Source organism: Plutella xylostella, chromosome 12 (assembly GCF_932276165.1).
Source record: "Plutella xylostella chromosome 12, ilPluXylo3.1, whole genome shotgun sequence".
In the NCBI taxonomy this organism is placed as follows: Eukaryota; Metazoa; Arthropoda; class Insecta; order Lepidoptera; family Plutellidae; genus Plutella; species Plutella xylostella.
The window spans coordinates 1,102,878-1,125,191 of NC_063992.1; the positions used below are offsets into that span (position 1 = coordinate 1,102,878).

General features: G+C 37.0%; 2 protein-coding genes across 2 annotated transcripts in view; one reads left to right on the plus strand and one right to left on the minus strand.

Moving 5' to 3' along the window:
• Positions 1–22,314, plus strand: part of LOC105387834 (protein dachsous) — a 202,661-nt gene that overhangs the window by 46,570 nt on the left and 133,777 nt on the right. The window lies entirely within an intron of this gene.
• On the minus strand, positions 517–4,400 carry LOC119692708. Its single transcript, XM_048624504.1, has 2 exons — positions 2,560–4,400; positions 517–1,897 (listed from the first exon to the last, which is right to left on the minus strand). Exons 1-2 carry the CDS (start codon positions 3,542–3,544, stop codon positions 1,848–1,850), a joined length of 1,035 nt encoding a protein of 344 aa, XP_048480461.1. The 5' UTR covers positions 3,545–4,400; the 3' UTR covers positions 517–1,847.

Here is a 22,314-nt window from a genome sequence, read left to right on the forward strand (position 1 = left end):
GCTCGTGTGGACTGACGCCCCTGCTTATATAATCGGCGGGGTTCTCCTTGGTGTTGACATACAGCCATTGACAGTCAGCAGTATTGTTAGTTATAGCTTTCACTCTGTTCGCCACATAAGCCGTCAACTTCATCACTTCAGTCCGTAACCAAGCCAACACGATTTGGGAATCAGTAAACAAGTAAATTCTACTTATCTTTAGTTTCAATTTAAGCGTGTTTGTAACTTTAGCAATCAACACAGACAAGAGTAGCGCAGCGTTTAATTCTAAGCGTGGCACGGTTAGGTTTTTATTCTGGACAGGGTTTATGCGGGATTTCGAGCAGAGCAAATGCATATGTACTTTACCTTCCTTATCGGTGACGCGCAGATACACACAGCAGCCGTATGCAGTCGAACTGGATGCATCAGAGAAGCCTATGAGTTCAACTGTATCTGAATCAGAGAACTGTACATTTCTATTTATATAAATCGGATCCATTTTAGCAAGACTAGATAAGAATTCTGTCCACTCTGATTTAATGTTATCGTCAGGCGTGGAATCCCAGTCTGATTTGCTGGACCATAATTTCTGCATTATAGACTTAGCCTGTACAACTATAGGTCCTACAAAACCCATCGGGTCATAGAATTTTCCTATGTACGCCAATATTTCGCGTTTCGTAATATTATCTGCATCGCATGATTCTGGACTTACTATCTTAAACTTGTCCTGATGCACAATCAACTGTAAACCTAAGGTTTTTATACTACAGTTGTCATTTTGAAATTCTAACTCGTCAAAATGCCGTTCAGTTGAGGGAATATCTTCTAATATTCTACTGTCATTTGCTGACCATTTATGTAACTTGAAACTGCCTTTTTTCAGTAACTGCTGAAGCTGTGATTTTGCTTCTACTATCAAGTCTAAATCACTATTTGAGAACAGTACATCATCTACATACGTGCAGTTGTTTAAAATGAACGAAGCCAAGGGCAGTTCGCGCTCATTATGCATAGCAAGCTCTTTCAAACACCGCGTGGCTAGATAACTAGAGCTCTTCAGCCCGTAGCTTACTCGATCCAGCCTAATGCACTTGATGGTCTCGTCGGGGCTGTCTCTCCATAGAATGTTCTGTAAGGAAGTATGCTCAGGTATTACGCGGATGTTGCGGAACATTTGTTTTATGTCCGTAGTGAACGTATAGTTACCGAAACGGAACAAGAGCAGTATGTCGAAAAGATCTCTCTGTACGGTCGGTCCGTTTAGCAGTAAATCGTTAAGCGATACCTTCTTGTTTGTTTTCATTGAGGCGTCGAAAACAGTACGCAACTTAGTGGTCTTACTGTCAGGCTTGAGTACCGCATGATGCGGCAGAAAGTACACTGCGTCCTTACTAAGCTGGTAGCTCTCAATGTCTACGAAGTGCCCGTGATTTAAGTTTATGTAATCGTGTATAAACTTCTGATACTCTATGAAAAGGTTGGGATCTTTGTGCAATTTCTTTTCGAGGTTTAAAAACCTTTTTAACGCGAAATGAAATGAATCTCCGAGAGCATCGTTTACATCTTCTAATGGCAGTTTCAAGGGCAAAGCAACCTCAAAACAATCATCCTTCAACTGAACAGTCTTTTGAAATACATACTCGCAGAGCTCTTGCTCTGAAGACTTTTCATTATAAATTTCTGGAACGGACTCACTCTTCCAAAAATTCGTTAAATTTTCATTAATATCTGACTCACATGTGCATTTAAAAACTGCTACCTTATTGCAGACTTGTGTAGGCAGGCTTCCCCCGATTACATAGCCGAACTGCGTGTTGATGAGCTGTGGATGCCGGGCACCTGGCGCCGAGGGCTGCGCTCCGCTAGGCGGGGCTGCAGACTCGTAGATCGTCGACTCCGGTGGCAGCATAGCCTGGAAAAAACAGTCCGCCCCCATGAGTAAATCTATTTGACTGGGGATGTTAAAGTCTTTATCTGCCAGCCTCACATATGGTGGTATCACAAAATCTGAGATATCAAATTTTCTCTGTGGCAGCTCACATGTAATCCTTTCGACTACATGACAAGTAGTCGATAATTTAAATGGATTGACTAACGAGTGTATATCGACTGGCACACAGCGCTTCACGCTGGCCTGAGTGTTGACAATCCCTACTATATTAATATTACTCTGCAGGGGCTTTAAATCTAGCAGCTGAACGGCTCTTTCAGAAATGAAAGAGAGCTGCGAGCCACTGTCTAGTAGGGCTTTGAAACTCATCTCTGTGCCATCTCGAGCGAGAAGCTTTACTTGTGCTGTGGGCAAAAGTACACTATTAGTGGTCATTTTTTTACTTGCCGCCAATGAGGCGGGTGACGCAGCGGCCTGCGGTCCCTCCACTTTATCATTATCGCAGTGTAACAGAGTGTGATGTTTCTGTTTGCACTCTGCACACCTAAAGTGGAACCTGCATTTTCCTGAATGCGTACCTAAACATACATTGCATATTCCCTTTTCCTCTGCAAACTGTACCCTTTTAGTGGCAGGCATTAACTGGAAGCTCTTACATAGATATAACTTATGGTTTGACTTACATAGTAAGCATGATGCCTTCTGCGCTGCAGTGTACGCTACCGGTTTGCCTGTGGATGCTGGACGCTGCTCCTTGTGCTGCTGCTGACTGGTGTGTCGTGGTGGTTGCGACTGGCCACAGGCCGGCCCCACATTCTCCAATGCCAGTGCTTGCTTGTCAATAAACTTGAGCAGGTCCTCCACGGTAGGGTCCATGGCGGTGTCTCTCTCCATTTGGTAGGCTCTCGATGTTAGGAGATCTAATTTTCGGCAAAGTATACACAAAATTATAGCATCCCAATGCTTAACGTTAGGATCTAAATTTGTTAGAGCTGCAATCTCCTGCCTAACATTTGAACTAAACTCTCTTAGACCTGCTGCTGTCGACTTTGTAAGAGGATTCAGATCCAACAGTGTGCTAATGTGCTCATTAATTATCCTAAATCTATTGTTATATCTATCATCTAACAATTCTAGTGCTTTTTTATAACTTTCGTGCGTCAAAGGTAAGTTTTTGATTAGTTGCAGGGGCTCATCCCTGAGATATGCACGCAAATAATACAATTTTTGTACATAGTCTGTTGACTCATTGTCATTTATCACTGAGTTGAACAAGTTGATGAATGGTATATACTCAGTAAATTTACCACTAAATATAGGTACATTGATAGGTGGTAGTTTTAATTTGGAAATTGGAGCAGATGGAGCTGAAGGCTTTGGTTCCTGGCTATTGCGTTTGTTACATTCTGCATCAAGTGTGGCTAAGATGTGGAAAAACCTTTCCTCCACGACAGAAACGTCTTCATCGTCCTTCTCGTCAAGTTGTAAAATATCGACATTGCACTTTTCATAGCTCGAAAACGATTCCAAAGCACGGTTCTTTTTGACGAGCAGAGCTTCGGTTGTGGAGTTTGCCACATCTTCGTCACTGCTAACAAAGTTATAAAGCCTAGTTATGTTACCTTTTGTGTGACGCCTTCTTGACACAAGCTCTTGTAACTTCTCCATTTTTACTTATTTACAAACAACAGAACACAGTTAAATCTTTGGTTATAACACAAATACTTAAGTTCTGAACAAATTTACACAATATAAGTTACTTTTTCAATGATTTAAATCGCAAAAACTAATAAATTAACTTCGACGCAAAGTTGTTGAATCCAACGAGAAAATTTTTGACAAGTGAAAAAAAGTAAACCGTCAGAATGGCCGCCGATGTTCGCCGCTTGGCCGCCACGCGTAGTTCCAAGGCTCGCCGCTGGCGCTAGTTGTCGAACTTGCTGTCCCTAGCGCTCAGAATATTCACCCTGCTTGCTTGACGTGTCGCGTTCACAGACTATGAACCTCGTAACTTGGCCGACACCACTGACCGACACGAAATAGCGCGTTCGCGCCGATTCACCGTCGTAATGGCGGGAACCTGATGATGAGCGCGAAGTCGTCGCGTCGTCAAATCTGCCAGATTTGATGTCTTTGTATGATCGTAACGGCACTAACGCACTGCACTGTCTAGTTTTTTATGCACTGGCTTGCTGGACCGACACGAAATCGCGCACTCGCCGAACCGAAGACCCGTAGAAATAGTGGCGGGAACGAGTTGGTGAGCGCGTCGCGCCGTATTTGTTCTGCCAACAGCTCGTGATTTGTGTATCCCCCGTTGGATCCTTTAAAGCTGAAGGACCATGTTGCGAAGCGGGACTGTATACGCTTGAATTATACGCTGATTAAATGTTTTACTGCACTTTTATTAATTATTAGATGATTAACAATGCACACACGTAGGTAGGTGGGTAGAGAGAGAGAGAGAGTATTGCCAGACGACAAAATAACAATATTAAAAATATACACTGTGTTGGTGTTGCCAACAACTGGGTACTTTAAAAATTCAATACCACTTGATTTCCTCGCGCGCTTTACGTCGCCATATAAGGTTTTGTTTAAGAAAAAGTTGTAGGTACTAGTGTTATTCTGATCAATAAGCTGTATTATTGTAAAGCTTCACCAAAATCGGATCAGTGGTTTCTGTGTGAAAGGGTGACAAACATACACTCTTTCTCAAATATACATACATACAGCTTTTGGTTTTTACATTTTCCTATAGACTCCAAAACTAAACAATTTGTTAAACTACCATAACAGAATTTAATATAGAGTACCTAAGTGATTCACAGCCGGGTTGTAAGTAAGACCTAGCTCTGTGACCTACTAACACTAAGCCCCATGATAGCGACGATCACTTACGTCTATTAAACGGGTTTTTTCCCAACTGATATTTTTTGATTTTTTATATTAATTTTTTGCAAAGAATGTCTTGTAGATTTAATAATTTTGTATGAAAGAGTGACTAAGTTAGTCTTAAAATAGTTCTACCTACAACAGAAATATTTCTTAGAAGATAAATTCATATTGGCTGTTCAAACAAAGACTTACATCAATTATAACAAAAATTTCATAAAAATTTAAAGTATCTATTTGATTTGTCGTTAACTCATTACATAGAAACATTCGACGACCGAATGGCGTAGTGGTTAGTGACCCTGACTACTGAGCCGATGGTCCCGGGTTCGATTCCCGGCTGGGGCAGATATTTGTTTAAACACAGATATTTGTTCTCGGGTCTTGGATGTGCCCGTAAAATGGCAATAGGCCCGCCCCCTATTACATTGGGACTAACATAACACTCTGGCGAAAAGTGGGTGCAGCAATGCACCTCTGCCTACCCCGCAAGGGAGTACATTAGTACAAGGCGTGAGTGCGTGTTTTTTTTTTTTTTTTTTTTATAGAAACATTCATAAAAATATACAAAATGCCAATTGAAATAAGTTTTCATTCATAATTATAATACTCTTACCCGTTTATCGTGTAGTAATTTATACAGTCTCATCAGATCAAACTATGATCCGTTGAGGCTGATCAGTTCGCACAAGCACGGTCAGGCGACGAATCGTTTACCTCAACGACCGCAGTGTTGAGTTACAATAAAGGTCTCAGCTTTAACTTTAAGCATAACTTTTGCGTTTCCCTTTATGATATTGAATATGCTTTGCTTTAGTAACACTGTTTCTCATTGTATTGTTAGGTTTTATAGCACTATGCATATACAATGGCATGTAATAAATAATAATGTATAGGTATTGCCTTTGCATATATAATGTAGTTTACATATGAAAACAAATGTAATGCCTAGGCCGCGAACACTGTAGAACGCTAGTTACTGATGCCACTGTCCATATGAATTTTCATCTCTGGTTCTCAAATGGATGTATATATGGCATGTATATATGGCATGTATATGCCCTTAGATGTGAGATGATGACTAGAAATCACTTGCTACTTTGTATACTCGCTTTGTACTCTTGTTGGGTATGAAGATTGAAGTTGCATTGCTGCACTCACTTTAAAGGCACATTACATCATTGTCATGTCAAGAAATATTATTCTGAATTGAAAATGATTTGAAAGTCCAAAAATAACAAAATATATAAATACTATGACTGCTTTAGGTGGTTAACTTGGTGGTTAGGTACTTATTAAACCTACCTAAAATATATCAACAAAAGATCTGTTCTCTTGAGCTTCAAGGCTGTTTCCTCTAAAGTCTCAAAAAATCCTTGCCATATTTCCGGTGGAGTATTCTACTAAAACTTAGGTCGGAATTCAAAACGCTTCGGGAGAGAACGGGATAAAGACTTTTTGATTTTTTATAAACAACCCACACTTCAAAATGGTTTGTAAAACCACCGTACTACAGTTTAAATTCCCTGAAACACCCAGGAAGAAACGATCAAGCGAACTCACTCTTATTTAAATAAGGTAGCCGGTGTTAGAGAAGGACGGAGATAAAACACGTGGTGAAAGAGAAAGGGATGGGAGAGGGCGAGGTTGGCGCGTTTTAGGCGAGGGATGGCGTGTTGATGTCGATGTTGTGTTTATTACACAAACGTGTTATAGGATCCAATTTCTACATTCATAGATAAGTCATTAAAAGTCACAATATTTATTTATTTTATTTATTTATTTATTTATAAAAACAGGCATATATACATTACATTTTTGTTTGACAGCGCCATTAATAGAGATAGAGATAAAGATTTTATCAATTTATTTGTTTTTTTTTTTTAATTTTTAGATTAGTTCGAATTAATGAAGTTCTAGAATACTCACACAATGCCTATTAAAACTATTATGTCCAAGCCATACTTATAATAAGTTGAAAAAGTAAGTTAGTAATTAGAATTTTGAAATTTTTACATATACTTATATAAATAAATACGTATCGTAAATGAGAAATAAATACCGATACACTTTAGTAGTAAATATTGAAGACACAAAGAACAATCGCATGACCGAGGAAAATCCAAAATTTTATACCTTATTTTACTTTTACATCTCCATTCTTACTTCTACATTCTCTGTTACCTACATCAATTCACTTGAATAATACCACAAGTCTTAAAAAATATCACCGCGAACCATCTGAATCTCCAAAATAAAATTAATCCGTATCGATACCCCCCACACCCCATCCCTATTGAGCCAGATGGCGTCGACAGCTCAGCGGCATTCCTCGCCGCGCCGGTGGCTCCACGCGGCCGCCCGCGGAACTAACTGTGTCACTGGACGCTGCATGCACTACGTCTAGAACTGATGCTGTTGGAGTATCACTGAGTGTGGGGAATAGGAACGTGTGATAATAATAATGTTTGGGGATACGGAACATACGGAAGTCCGACCCCAAACTAGGCAGAACCTGTATGATGTAATGATAGATAGAGATCTTTATTTATACACAAATTACAAGTATGTATTATGTGAAGAAAAGTGTCAAACTTTTCGTTCACATAATATTTATAATGTATATGAGACACGACTAATTATAATTATAGTATTCATTGTCATACATTGCTTTAGTAGATTTTATGTTTATGCTGAGAATTTCTTACCAAGTTTTATTCATTATACATGAACTATCACTACACACTGCCTCTCATACAAATAAAAGAGAAAACAAAAGAGCAATTTCGGATAACCAGAAAATACATAACAATTCAGTTTAAAACTTTTTAAAACAATGCTTTCTCTCGCTTGGAATCTTTTAAAGCAGCCAGTATTATTAACGAAGTCTCTCCTTTTTCTTTTCCACCTTACTGTGAATGCTTTAAGGGTGATTTTGAAGTTGGGAAGTAAAATGCTTATATCCAGGACTAGAATGGGCGATCATTTAGCACCTTCTCAGTGTGAATAGTGCTGTCAATATTTGTCTCAAGTGGCTACTGAGTTCGCTGGAAGGCACGTCGGCTCACTCATTCGAATAATTTCACAGGTCAGATAAAGAAAACAGTGTTTTATATTCGTTTGTCAACGCCGATGAAAACAGAGTTTGATATAAGGCTTTATCGAGTATGAAACTTATATTATTTATCATTCTACAGGGTGTTGCAAAATTGGTATAATAAGCCGAAACCTACATGTGCAGCATGGTATATCTAAGCCCGAAACTGAAATCAGAATTTGGAAATTCGCGAAAAAAAAAATAATTTTCCATAGTAAAAAGTCACGTGATCAACAAAGTTTCTATGAAAAATGAAATATTTTTTTCGCGAATTTTCAAATTATGATTTCAGTTTCGGGCTTAGATATACCATGCTGCACATGTAGGTTTCGGCTTAGTATACCCTTTTTGCAACACCCTGTATAATTATGCATTAGAGAAGTACTTATGTTCCTTGATTAAGCACTATGCACTTGCTAAAAGGAGTATAATAAAATGTTTTATTTGTTAGATTACTTACCAGGATTGATACCATACTTATGGGAACATTGCATTTAAAGTTGCTTAAAATTAAGCTTATTCAAAACCATAAAAATTACTCCAAAAAAACGAAATCAACCAAAGCTCCAGCCGATCCAATTAAACCCTCTTGGCACTGAAACTGTAACAACTTAAAACTGCGTTTAACAAAGCTCTCTCTTAAAGCTTTGTCCCAAACAGAGGCTTGTTAATAGTTTGTGTAAACTTCACTCGGGGAGGCTCTCCTTTATAGGCTCCTACTGGATAATTAACACTCACAATTTCGTGAGAATTTCAGTCGTTACTTACTGTTTTTAGGAGATTTTACTAAGCATGTCAAGAAATAGACGAAATGCACCTAAAATCGCTCTCAGCAAACAACTTTCTCTGGCGCTTTTTTAATAACATATACGTTGACTCGACATGGGAATCGAACCTACGGCTCAATCTTCCAGTGTTCAACCGCTGCACAGTGTATTTTATAAAGACGAAGACCTCAAATGAAGCTGTAGGTTTTTTTTTTCACGGCAGAGAGTAAATAAGAGACAAGGATGAGAATAACGCTCGTGTGAGATGGACGTGGCAGATAGTTCACGATACACTCAGTACCGGGAAACGCTGCAAGCCGTGGTACAAGACACTAGCGACCGACTGTACTACTTTAATAAACTTTAAGCAAAGCAAAAACGAAATTTTACAGATTTATCAGGTGTTTGACAGCATCTGTTAAATATCGAAGCCGTCGTAATGGCTGTGTGAAAGCTTACTTTTATTTTTAAGCTTTTTTCATTTAAGTACCTACATACATAGAAATGTAATCCTCGAAGGGGAAGTCAGATGAGACTCGCAAGCGACACACCCGTTTCATTTAAATACCTTTGAAAAAAAGGGGTTAAAACAGACTAGTAAAGTAAGTAATAATACACTAACAAGCAAAAAAACAGTTCCACTTACAAAATTCAACACTAAATGGTCTCAAGTTTTTACAACAATGAATAGGAAAATTTTACGTAATGTTTACGTTTTTGTTGGTAATATTCTGGAGAGCTTTAAAAGTACTTCAATATGACATACGGCGTCATTAAGCTAGCTTTTCCGCTTAGGAGTAACTTGGTGCTTTTCTCACTGGAATGTTTTCATTGCCCGTGAGTTTAGTAGTAAAATAGACCCGCTACCCCTCGCGACTTGGCCCACACCCGCCGCTTAATCTAAAAAACTTTTACAGTCGGGACATGACTCGTAGTCCTAATGCGTGTCTTTTGTGCTCTATCGTAATATTTCAGATACGTGTCAGCGGCCCGTTGCACGTGGGATGCCTTTTTGATTTCGGAGTAAAACTAACCAAAAATATGGTCGAAAAAAAATTATACTCAGAAATACTGAGTATTAATAACTTGATTACGTTTTTTATACTAGTATTATGCAAATACGGGAATTTTCTTTAGTAGCATATTATACAGTTTTTCAAACTCACAAACCGTCAATCTATGAAAGAAGGAAAAAGGTGAATAGTATGTTTGACAAGGTACTAAAGTCTATAGTTACTGAAATACTGAGGCTGTACTTATCAGACTATGTATTAAATAGCCATCATACCATCTGTATGTTAGAATGTAGGATCATTCATTTGACTATGATAATGCCAAGGTTAAATAAGAATTTCTTAAAGTTTAAAAACAAAAATATAAATGAAGACAGCTCTAATGAAGTAAGTATCACATAAATTATGTAAAATCACTGCCCCTTATTGTTATTAGTCAATCTGAGTGCCGGTCACTTTAGTTTTTTGGTGAAGCTTATCTAAATTAGTTGTGGATGTCCTTATACAATCTAGATACATTTAGATTCGTTATGAAATAAAACATTTACTTTGAAGCTCCATATTTATTATTGTTACCATCTTCTACTTAGCATATCGCTGACAAACACTGGAGTAGGCTTTGTCATACTGGAGTAGGATAGACTAGACTGCTAGTCAGTTGCTGACTGCTCAGACTGCTGTGGTACCTAATATAATAATATAAGTAGGAATATTGCGGGAAACAAGCTGTCGAATTGCCACATTTCAAGACACATTACCGACTTAACAAAATTAAGTGTTCACGAATTTAAATCGATAGTCGATAACTGTATATTGTGAAAAGCTTGCGTTGATACGTTGTGCCGATATTAGCTGCGCCCGCGGCGGCGGCGGCGCGCTACCGTGCCGCGGCGGGGCGACAAACATCGCCCCATCTCCCTCGCACTTATGCAAATCCAACTGATTTGCATTTTAAACTTTTGCGACCACTTTCTGCATCGCATGTTCCCTTTTCAAAACGGAATTTTATGCTATTTATACACTATTTTAATTGTGTTTCCGAATGATTTATTTATATTGTTCCACTGATGAATGGTTACATACTCGTAGCTCGTACTGCTTGTGTGTTGTAATATAATATTTCTGTTTATGCAAAGTTGTCTGTCCTCAAGGTTCAGGATAAAAAGTTATTTATACTGACGTGTTCTTTATTCATTAGTGTAATTTAAGTGGGTAATAGTATTTTCGACATGTTTACTTTCGTTGTGAAGATCCAGCATCTGTGATTTCGTTTCACTTATGCTAATGAAAAATAAGGCTATTTAAAACATTCCATTGCATACATCAAGGATGACGTGACTTTTTTATATTTATGGGTCCTCGAAAAGTACCTACACCTATTATACAAAACAAAAAACTCAGCACTTGTTCATACAGGATTTTATTAGCTATTCAGGTGATACTGCATTGTATGCTGTCGACCATGTTTTCCTGACCTCCGATAGCTTAGATCTGGCATTATTTTATGGTTCTCTTAAAATTGGTTCATCTCTTGGGTGCAGCTGACACCACGTTCACGCCTTTTTAAACCCAAAATGGCAGATAAAAAGCAGTTTAGTTTCGCTTCTAGAAAGAAAGGAATTCGAAAACTTTACTAATACAGAATGCGGCGAGTGTATGTTTGTTTGTTTAAATATGATTCATGTGATAATGAACCGTTGTACCTGCACTAGTAACATGCATTATTTAACACCTAAATGTAGCGTTTTAAAAAAAATGCATCCGGGGATAATTAAATGTATTATAATTTATAATACACACAAAAACATGGGTCCTTATCACCACCGATAAGAAGAAGATCTTTCGCACTTACAAGTTACATTACAACCATCTCTTCGCAATTTAACTTAAGTTTAGGTACATTTATAGGAATATGCGTACAAGCAGTGGAGTCAAAGTGTATATTAAACAATGTTAGACAGGTACTTACTGCAATATACATTATACACACTTCACTAAGTATCATTGTACATATACATATTATCTATCTATATTCGTAGGATATGAAATCAAGACACAACTATCAATCAAAACCAAGGCTCACCAGGCAGTTATAGTTTATTGCGAAGACTGTGAATACATTATTTTGATATTTTGATTATCAAGTTTTGGTCCAGTATTAATAGCAGATCGTTTTAAGGCAATATATGAGTCGTTATTCAAGTGGATTTCCTTTTACTTACGTACAATAATTATATGAATAGCTCATGCCTGTAATTAAAATAAAAAATTAAATCTTGTTTTATTAAGCTTTAAAAAATAGGTAAGACTGACTTTTATTCAGACACACTATAAATATCACCAACGTAGTATAAATAAAAACTCTAGGTCTTGAAAATCGTAAAATCGGCTTAAACCGCTAATCCGAAAATTGCACTAGAGGGCGCCAAAAGCATTTTATCTTTGCAAAACTCGAGCAGTATAAAGCTAATCCCTTTTTGTTTTTTTATTATTTTTAAGGCTTGTAACTGGACACTACGGGAGGCCAGACGAAAGGGAAACAGGGTAATGCTTGCACGGTAGTCCGAACATATTAGCGTCAAAAGAGGCGGCATTTATTGTAGGTTTTTGTTTTAAAAGAAGATGATAGTGATGAATAGAATTTATTGCAAAAAGACTTAATAAGCACGGACGAAATAGTATAAAGGTACCAATATCAGTAATGCGTTTGTATATGTTGTAAGTTGTGTTTAAAATGGTTGGAGCGATTGTGATACTATGTTGTTTATCCTCTCTCCTCACGGAATGTACGCTTTTTTGTAATATTAAGATAAACTTACATAAATTTATGACATTCTTTAATAATTATGTGACTTTTAAAGCTTTTAAAGGTTATAATTTGGCCGACTATTCCTAATTTAAAGTAATGATAATTAGAATGCCAAATTTATTGGCAACAAAACGATGGTCGACGGGTTTTAATTATTGCTCAGGGCTTCAACAATGTAAGCAGACTAAAAAATACATTTCTCTTAAAGTTATTGTTTTAGGGCGTTTAAGAACATTAAGTTTTATTATAATCTTTGACCTCATATGCACATAATATTATCTCATTCCTCTGTCATTAAATACGTAGAGATACAAAGCTTGGCTGGAAATCATTTCCGATTAACAATGTTTGTTTTCAAAATAATTTATAGCTGAAAGAATTTTCAGTGAAAGAAGAAAGAAGAAGTTTTCTAACTGAAATGGTGAAATAATATACATACAGAAAGCCTGATATAGAGATTTCCACACAGAAAAGTTTTTTTTATTTACGTAAGCGCGTTGAATTCTAATGTATGGATATTGAACTTTGCTTCGGCATGGGAATTTTGCGTTAAATAAAAGCTTATATATATTTTTGGTATACCCACGTACTAATAGAGTGGCCTGTAGACAAGTTATACTACAGGTACTGTAGAATAGCTTGTCTCGGCGGGGTCACTCACTCTATAGTACGAAAAACTAAGTTTCTTCTGCTGCGCCAGCCATGACTACTCTATCTCATTATGTTAAACGTGAAAATTGCACGATGGCTCTTGATCGCTCGTTTTTCGTCAGTATAGAGTGACCCCCCGTGCCCCGACCACAGACTATAAACCTCTCCCCGCCGCACTCATTTGAAATAATACTTCGGAATTGCGCGTCCGCCGCAGAATGTACTTCGAAATTATTTCTGTTTCGCAAATTGCGAGCTTTAATCTTTACAAAGTGAAAAGTTTGCGGGCCTTACCTCTGCGGTGTAGAGGTAGATTGGAGGTTGCAGTGGAGGTGCTGCGCCGGTCGTTTGTTCTTGCTGTTTTGATTGCTTCGTATTGGTTTTCTATTGTGAGGTTTCACGCCGCGATAGGTGCAGAGGTACTTAAGCTGCGTTCGTATTTTATTGTTTGATATTGTATACTTTACCAGCTATAAAGAATAATAGCAAAATGTTGCATGAATTTTGAATAAGCATATAAAATTTAGGAAACTTCCATTTTAGTTGAGATGTTAATACGGAAGGAAGCCATCAATTCCTTAAAACAACCATTAATAATATAGTCTGTTCCTTGTTAGCTTCAATAGATCAAATGATTATTCCTACCAATAAAGATAGCCGGTTGGAAATCTCCAGGCAATGAACGTGGAAACTTGGAACCTAATAAAGCCGCTTTAACAAGATTTAAGGCAAAATGAGTCGCATCAGAAATACGAGAAATCACTAATTAGCACGCGACTCTCGACCTTAACCAATTAGCAATAAGACTATGCGCTGAAATTTACCGCTTCCTTAGACCGCTACGTTTGTCAGGACATAGATTTGAATGTGCTATTTGAGCTCAGATTTATTGCGTAGGTTTTGTTACTTCGGCATCGAGAATGGAATCGAATGAGCAAGGAATGTGCTCGAATCCTTCCAATCGATTTAGTCGCTCATCTCCTTTATAGGGCCTAACAGAGGGTTTTAGACAGAACGTGTCATTAGTCAAATCTGTGCGGCTAAGCAGCGTATTAACCTATCTGCCCTCGCATCAGGCGGAGGGCGCGTTCATTTCGTACGAGCGACGATCTCCGTACACGCACCAATTAGCGTGTTCGTCGCTGGCAGATACTGCGGGATTCATAAATCGAATGGACCGTTAGCGAGGCGGACCCCTGCTGCTCGGACATCTCCGCCGGCGATCGGCTCGCGTTCCAAATACAAAACGTATCCGAGGAATTCAACGATTTTTAGCATGTGTAACTGTCAATACGCTTCTAAGTACACGAATTCGAATTTCAACTTGTTCGAGTGGTGTGCACATGAATTTCAGTGGATATTTTAAGCTCCGTTTTGTTTGGGAGGCAATCGGATGTGACGTCATAATGGCGGAAGGTCGTTGTAGTGTTAACGTCTGCTTAATAATCCCATAAATTTTTATTGTTATTCTTTTTACAAATTGCTGTAGAATCTTTAATTATTCTTAATTAATTAAGCTATTTAGCGGTAAATGTAACGGTGTTCTGGGTGAACTCTTAACGACATGTTAGTATTATTTAAACTTAAAAAAATGTAGGTACAAAATTTTTAACCTATACCAAATCTTTAAGCTTACATCAAGTAAGGTAAGCCAAATATTTATTAATTTACAATGTTAAACGCATCTGACATTCGCATCTTAAATTCAGGCATTAAAATCATAATCCCAGAAAATCTTAAATAATAACTAATCGATGTATCACATTTTGTCGTATTAAAATGAAAGAAGAAGAAAAAATAAGTAATTCTTATGTCTTGTACCCGCCACCGACCGAGATCTGTCTTCTTAATATGATGTTATTGCCAACTTTATTGTTTGACTTTTATTTGGTTTTGGAATCGATGAACCGTAAGTGCGCTCTTTTTCTTTTTAATGTCAGGTCAAGGTTGCGAGGAGGTTCGTTGTGAATTGTTACCGGCCAGTGTTCATCTTTTAGCAATACTTTTTATAATTACATATTATGTTCTATTACGGAACTAGTTCTACTCCAGGATCAAAATTAGTTTCTTGACGATAACCTGTCATCCAATTTAGATGAAACACAACCTTTATTCCACCTAAGAAAAACTTATATTTTATAACTGATAACCGCAAGGAATTTCATAAAATTATAACGAAATTATCTGCGAACGTGCAGATAGTCAGAAAAGACAAAATTATTCTGTTGGTATATTTTTCATAATCATTTACTGGGTCCGACTTTTTTATAATAATAATATTATGTTCGAAAATACACAGATTTATTGTACGCAGGTATTACTTAAGATAACGACTAGGTATAGATAAGAATTTAGGCTTTCATCGTTAAGATCCTGATGATAGCTAAAACAAGTTTCAAAATTAAAATAAGCAATTTTTTTATGGAGCTTTAAAATTGTAAGTAAATAATGTTGAAGGACCACAAACGTCAAATGGTTCATAAATTACAAAATGGAGTCACTCAAAACTCAAAACCTAACAGATGGTATCCGTCAAAGTTTACATAAACATAAACTTACTTTTGAATTTTTACGTTAACATTTTTATGTTACACATAAATCATAAAAAAAAATCTTTATGTTAAGAGTAGTTACTAAAACGTTTTTTTCCCATACGAATGCCTTTTGAATGATTCACTGATAGTTGTTACCTTATATAATTTTATTTCTTACCAAATAATCTACATAATACATTATATATTTCTTACATAAACTTACGCAAAGTCGTAAAAAGGTTACTTTACTTGTTAGCAAGTTAAGTCATGTTGTGAAGTATAAAAATCGATGAAAGCGTTTATGATTCAGTTTACAATCATAATCATGACTCGTAATCGAAACTTAGCACAATAGGTACAGCACTCGCCTCCACTGAATCGAGCGATTTTATAAAAGGACCTCCCGTAAAAACGAACTGTTTATGAGTACGCTAATTGGCAATGCAAAATAAACTTTATTATGTATGTAGAGCTTTCATTTTCATATCAAAGATTGCGTCTAAAAAGCGAACGCTCTCGTGATGTTGTAAAATAAAATTGAAGATTTTCTATTGCATTCTGAATTTCTGACACATGCGCCCTTTTCACAGCAACTTTTATGCTCTCTATACATGGAATTTTTATCAGTGTCCTCCATGTTTGCAGTCCAGTAAATGTATGGAACATCATCTGTATTATTCCGACATTTTAGAGTTGCTCCCTTAATAAAACGATTTGACGACCGAATGGCGTAGTGGTTAGTGACCCTGACTACTGAGCCGAAGGTCCCGGGTTCGATTCCCGGCTGGGGCAGATATTTGTTTAAACACAGATATTTGTACTCGGGTCTTGGGTGTTGGTATTTATATTTAGTATCTATCTATCTATGTATTTGTGTAGATATATCAGCTGTCCGACACCCATAACACAGGTTCTGCCTAGCTTGGGGTCGGATGGCCGTGTGTGAGATGTCCCCACATATTTATTTATTTATTTAAAAGTTGCTCAGTATGCCGGGTTCCTTACCCTCACAACAGGATCACTGATAAATTCTACTTTGCATAATTTTAATTCTCTTTTGAACTGACATAAATATGCTTTTAGCGACTTAATAGATAAGTTCAGAGGACTAGGCTCTAATTGCGCCCGTATTATGTCCATTTTGCGGGGTTTTATGATGTTGTAATATTGCGCAGTGAAAATATTTCAGCAATTAGTGTTGACTGCTACGACTCCATCAAAATTCCTTAGATTGATCTACTGTTTGTAGTTTAAAGGTTAATATTTATTTATTTATTATTATATAAATAAGTGTATAAAGGGTGGACTTAAGGTCTTAAGTTTATCCTGTAATCATTTTAGTAATCAAACGTTATTATAGACACCACTGCCGAAAAGGGTCATAGCAATAGTGCAACCATACAATAAAGGTGTTATATATCTTGATTGTTAGTATAGTAATAATAATAATGTATGGGTATTGACAGACAATGAGAGGTAGCCGTTGCAAAAATAGTCGTATTTCACCTTTATTTTACACAAGATATACTGAACATGCCGTTAGAGTGTACAAGAAACATTAGTGCAACAAGTACCACTAGGATTTGATTCTGTGGGTAGGTACCTACTGTAAGAATGTCACAACAATGTTTCCAGTATTGTTGTTGCATATGTATACTTCTATGCGACAGAAAGTACACAACTTTTTCACTCGACGCCGCAATTTAAATTGTATTTACATTAGCTCACGAAACAAACACATTTGAAAACAAAGTAAAAAGGCGGTCTCTACAAAATCACGAGTTCAAATACGAACCGGCAGTTAGTACCAAAACTATAACACAATAATAAAGAGCGCACTTTGCTTCCTCCACCTCACGCAATGGAAAACCACCTTTACACTACTGACCATAGACTTACAAACGCGTAGACACGACGCGAAAAAGGGAGTTGTATAATTCAAAATCGTCTAGTTAGCTGCAACAGGCTGACAGATTTATTTCAGTGGTCGCTCTGAATACATAAAATGACCACTTGTTCGAGGTGGCGAGTCCAGGTTCTTGGTAAAACCTCGCTATGTGACCAGTTTCCCCGGAGTGTTCGGTCGGTGCGTGATTTTTGCTAAGTTTGTTGTTTTAGTGCTTTCAATAGCCGGCTTTGTTTGTGACTTTGTTGCTGGTTAGAATTTGGAATTACGGAAGGATATTGTGTGTCATATCCAATCAATAATTTACTAACCATACTAAAATAAAGTGATATCTTAATCAATAATTATAAAAGATAGCTGGTAATTACATACTAATAAATTAAAAGCTTTACTCGATAAATTCTAATCAAAACATTGTTTATAATCGTGTCGTATGTTTACAACCAAGATGTCCAAGCCCATTTGTTTCATCAGGTGCTGTTGATTAAATAGATAAAGTACTTAGCATTTGACTAAAGATAACTACATACTTCTAATTCATAGTTAGTTCTTGACAATCACCCATCGACCTGCACTAGGCCAGGTCGGTGGACTAGGATTAAAAACCCTTCCTTCATTAGAAGGAGAACCGTGCCCCAGCAGTGGGGATGTGATAGATTGTGATGACAATGTTGAAAATTACTGAAGTTGTTTGATTTAGTGTCAATGTCCGAGTCAACCTGGGTAGATCGAGTTGGACACATTTAATCCACCTTTTCGCTTTGTTGTAACAGTGGGTATCACGAACCAAAATACTTTTGTCATTGACTACGCGTAGGTCCGTGCCTATGAATAAGCGATGGTTTGAAATGCAATTTGAACTCACAACAGCTCTTTTTCCGTTAAAAACGACTCATGATTCCTAGGCAATGTGGTGAATAGTGGAAACACCTCAGGGGGGTCACTCTATATGACCAAAAACCAAATTTCGGGTTGCTGCTGCGCGAGCCACGACTCTATCTCGTTGTATTAAACGTGCCGATTGCACGACAGCTCTCGTTCGTTCGTTTTTCGTCAGTGTAGAGTCATCATCATCACGACCCATCACGTCCCCACTCACGGGTCTTCTTCCAATGAAGGAAAGGTATAGGCCTAGTCCACCACGCTGGCCTAGTGCGGGTTGGTGGACCCCAACACAAGCTTGTGCTGAGAGTGTAGAGTAAGCCTCGTGTTTCGGCGAGTCGTGCGCTCTCCGTGCGCTGAGTTATGCGCGCCGCAACATCGACAACCGCTGATAACTATAAAATAATGCAGTCGCAACGCTGTCCGTGCGAACGCCCGCCGCCGACGACTTAGCAAGCGTGGATAATTTAGAAGTGGCACAGCTAAATGTTGGAAAGCTTTCATTAGTCGCAGCTTGAAACTGATTGAAATTTGTGTATACTTATTCATATTTTTTATACTGTTTCAGGTAAAAAATAAGATAAAAAGTGAAGTTTACATAATAATACCTACCTATTTAAGGTGAAATATTTTAAAACCGACGGTGTCTGACTAACATTTATTTACTTAAGCTATCTATACCTCCTTTTCACGCATGGCGTTACATATCGCCTTAATCTGTTTTTTGGAATTAAAATGAATCCAAGCCTATATTCTGCTCAGTACATGTATCAGTCTTAAATACATGGTTTCAATACACATAAGTTTCTTTCTCCATTTCCGAATCCTCCCTACTCTTACAAAATGATGCGAAGAAGACACTAGCCCACTCTAGCAGTTTAAAAGCCCTACCACGGGTCATCCCAACAATCCTAAAGTAATGTAAAATAATTCCGTAGGCGTCCAAATAACAAGATTTGGTCCTTTAAACGACACCTCATTGTCGGTATCGCGTTGTCTCCGCCGGACCGTTTCTATATCTTACCCGGACTATTTCTAGAGTATGTTGCAGAAGTACACAGGCTAGTGAGAGCTGGGCCAAGTCAGTACGCAACTGAGGGGTCACTCTATAATAATATGATGAAGAACTTAGTTTCGTATCTTGTTGTATTAAACGTGCCGATTGCACGTTAAGCTCTCTTTCGTTCGTTTTTCGCCAGTATAGAGTTACCCTCCTTGAATGAAAACAGATGAATTTATAATTTAAAAAATAAAAACAAATGCATTTCTTTTTGATTCAGTACGGTTTTGGTAAAGAAAAAATGATTCTGACTATTTGACGCTACACTAAAAGAGTGATATAAGATTCTAATCGTATATCATAATGAAATGATAATGATAAGAACGGCTCTTTTGAAGAGCAATAACTTAAAAAAATTACAATAAATACAAATACAAAAATACAAAATTGTTTATTGTCTTAACAAAGATTTCTTAATAACTAGTAATTTGAAGCCTCCTTTTAGGCGTTGGAAACGCCTGTGCCAGGAGACGCCGCTCTTCCTGTATATCATCTAGTTTAAACTTAAGCGTCTATTACTGATTAATAACTTAAAAAAATTGACATTATTAACTAGTGTAGTTTCTGTGATATTCTGTGTAGGGATTCGGAAAATTTTGTATTTTCAGCAAAATACTCAACAAAGCATATTATTTGCCTCTGGTCGCACAGGATCGATATCTATTGCCACTTTATCCCCCATGTTGGCCGCCCCATGTTCCCTGACTGAGACAAGGTTCTACTCTCCGCAATTGTACTTAACGATCGCTTTATTCTAATGTGGAGTGCAACTTTGTATCTCTATTACGATGGGAACGTGTTTTTGAGGATATTCGAGATATTCAACTGTTATAAATGGAACTTGTAGTTCACTTTACCGTTGTTCGACAAGGCTGATGAAGTTACGACTCTTATTATATTATGTAGGTAATGCAGATTTGTTACAGATAACATAATATATTACGTATTATTGGCGTTGTCAATCATTCTGAGATATTGTAAAATAAATATATTATTGCAGGGTATTTACTTATGTCCCTTCTAAACAATTTCTAAGTAATAGCGGTTGTATTTGTAAATGCTCCGTCGAACTAACTAGGTTCAGAGAAAACTATGATTTAACAATGTTACATTATTTGACAAGTATTTCAGTTACAATATGAATGGTTTATTATAAAACATCGTCAATTCATAAATCTTTTTGGTTTGTTCAATTCAGTTTTACGGTTTTCTTCTTCGGCAGCGCACACCCGGTTTTGATATGCGGCTAAGAGCTACAATAGAAATATAAAAAATCATAATAAAAATCTGTCAAAAAACCTTCACGGACACAAAAGGAAAAACTTAAAAGAAAGTAGCCGAACTCTTAGCGGCCTGTAGCACCCTTCGAAGGCCTTCCCATGGCAGAGGTCACCACGAGGTCACAGAGCACCGACACATGCCAGACACAGACGTGTCAACTGCTTTACATTCACCTCCCAAATATTTAACATCACCAGTGTAAAAAGACCCATGAGTTTCCAACTAATAACTCAAGACCGTGGAACAGGAAACATGTCGGAGATCCATTTAAAATGGTTGTGTTTAAAATATGGTTACGCTTATTTTGTCGTCAAATGTCACTTTCAGTTATTTTGAAAATACATTATGCACTGTGTGTGAGAACAAAGCTGGGCTGCTGTAATAGAATGCATTAATTATGAAGAACATAGATGACAATCATTAAAAAACGTCCCAGGCCGGGAAGGAAAGATTACAAATCATCACTTGCCTAAAAAAATGGTCACAGCTACAGAATAAGAACGTTTAATCAGCAAAGTATAAATTTTTAACCAGTCTATACATTTAAGTGAACAAAAATTAAGACATAAATTGTTAGGAAAATTAATTACCAACATTTTTCATTCAAATGTGCTCAGTATAAGGTAGACTAGTTCTAAAATCGTCTTTAAAGCAGAAATACAAGTTTATAATTTACGTTTGTTAGTCTTAAAACACACATTTAATCATAGATCGTCGAGACAGATATACCTATCGTCTAAAAATCAATTTTGCCGTTATTTAACATAACTTTTTATTGGCTATTTAACAGTAACAAATATTAGTGTAGTTTAATGTAATGTTTGTTTTTATTGGAAAGCAATTTTTTAGTTTATTACCGGTGCTATTCGATATCGTTGTAAAATTTGGATTACTACATGATGTAATCTGATTTGCTATTTGAGTACCGTTCTATAATGAAGATACCCATAACCACTACCAACATTTAGCTATTATCTTTAAAAAGCGGGGCTCATTCCAGTTCCGATTCTTAAAAGGAGGAAGCTCTCTTTCCTTCTCAAAAATTTGGTGGAACAATTAAGAACTCTTTGTACCCAATTTCCTCACAAAACATGTATTGGAGCAATCGGTAGCGGGTCATTGGCCTCACCGGCTAAAGACTCATAATTTTTTACATTTCGAGAATTTCAACAGATATGTTGTTTTTTTTGGAATATTAATTTAAAGAGTTTTTTAATTTATGCAAACGATATCTAAAGTTGACCTCATTAACATAATCGGATGTCCTTATACATCGCCGTACATTTTTAGTTCTTTTAGGTTCTATATAGTATACAATCTGTCACAGATCAATAATTATATATTTTAGTATACCTACTGTACGTGTATTTCTTTCGGTACTCGTACACATTGATATATAGGTAAATCTTGCTCTACATAGAAATATATTATAATAAGCTCGCAGTTTTTATGTATGTTGAATAAATTAGTTTCTGTGGTTTGCTTGGAATTTCGTTGCGGAATGTTGGCAGATATTACATAAGTGTAATTTATCTTTATTGTA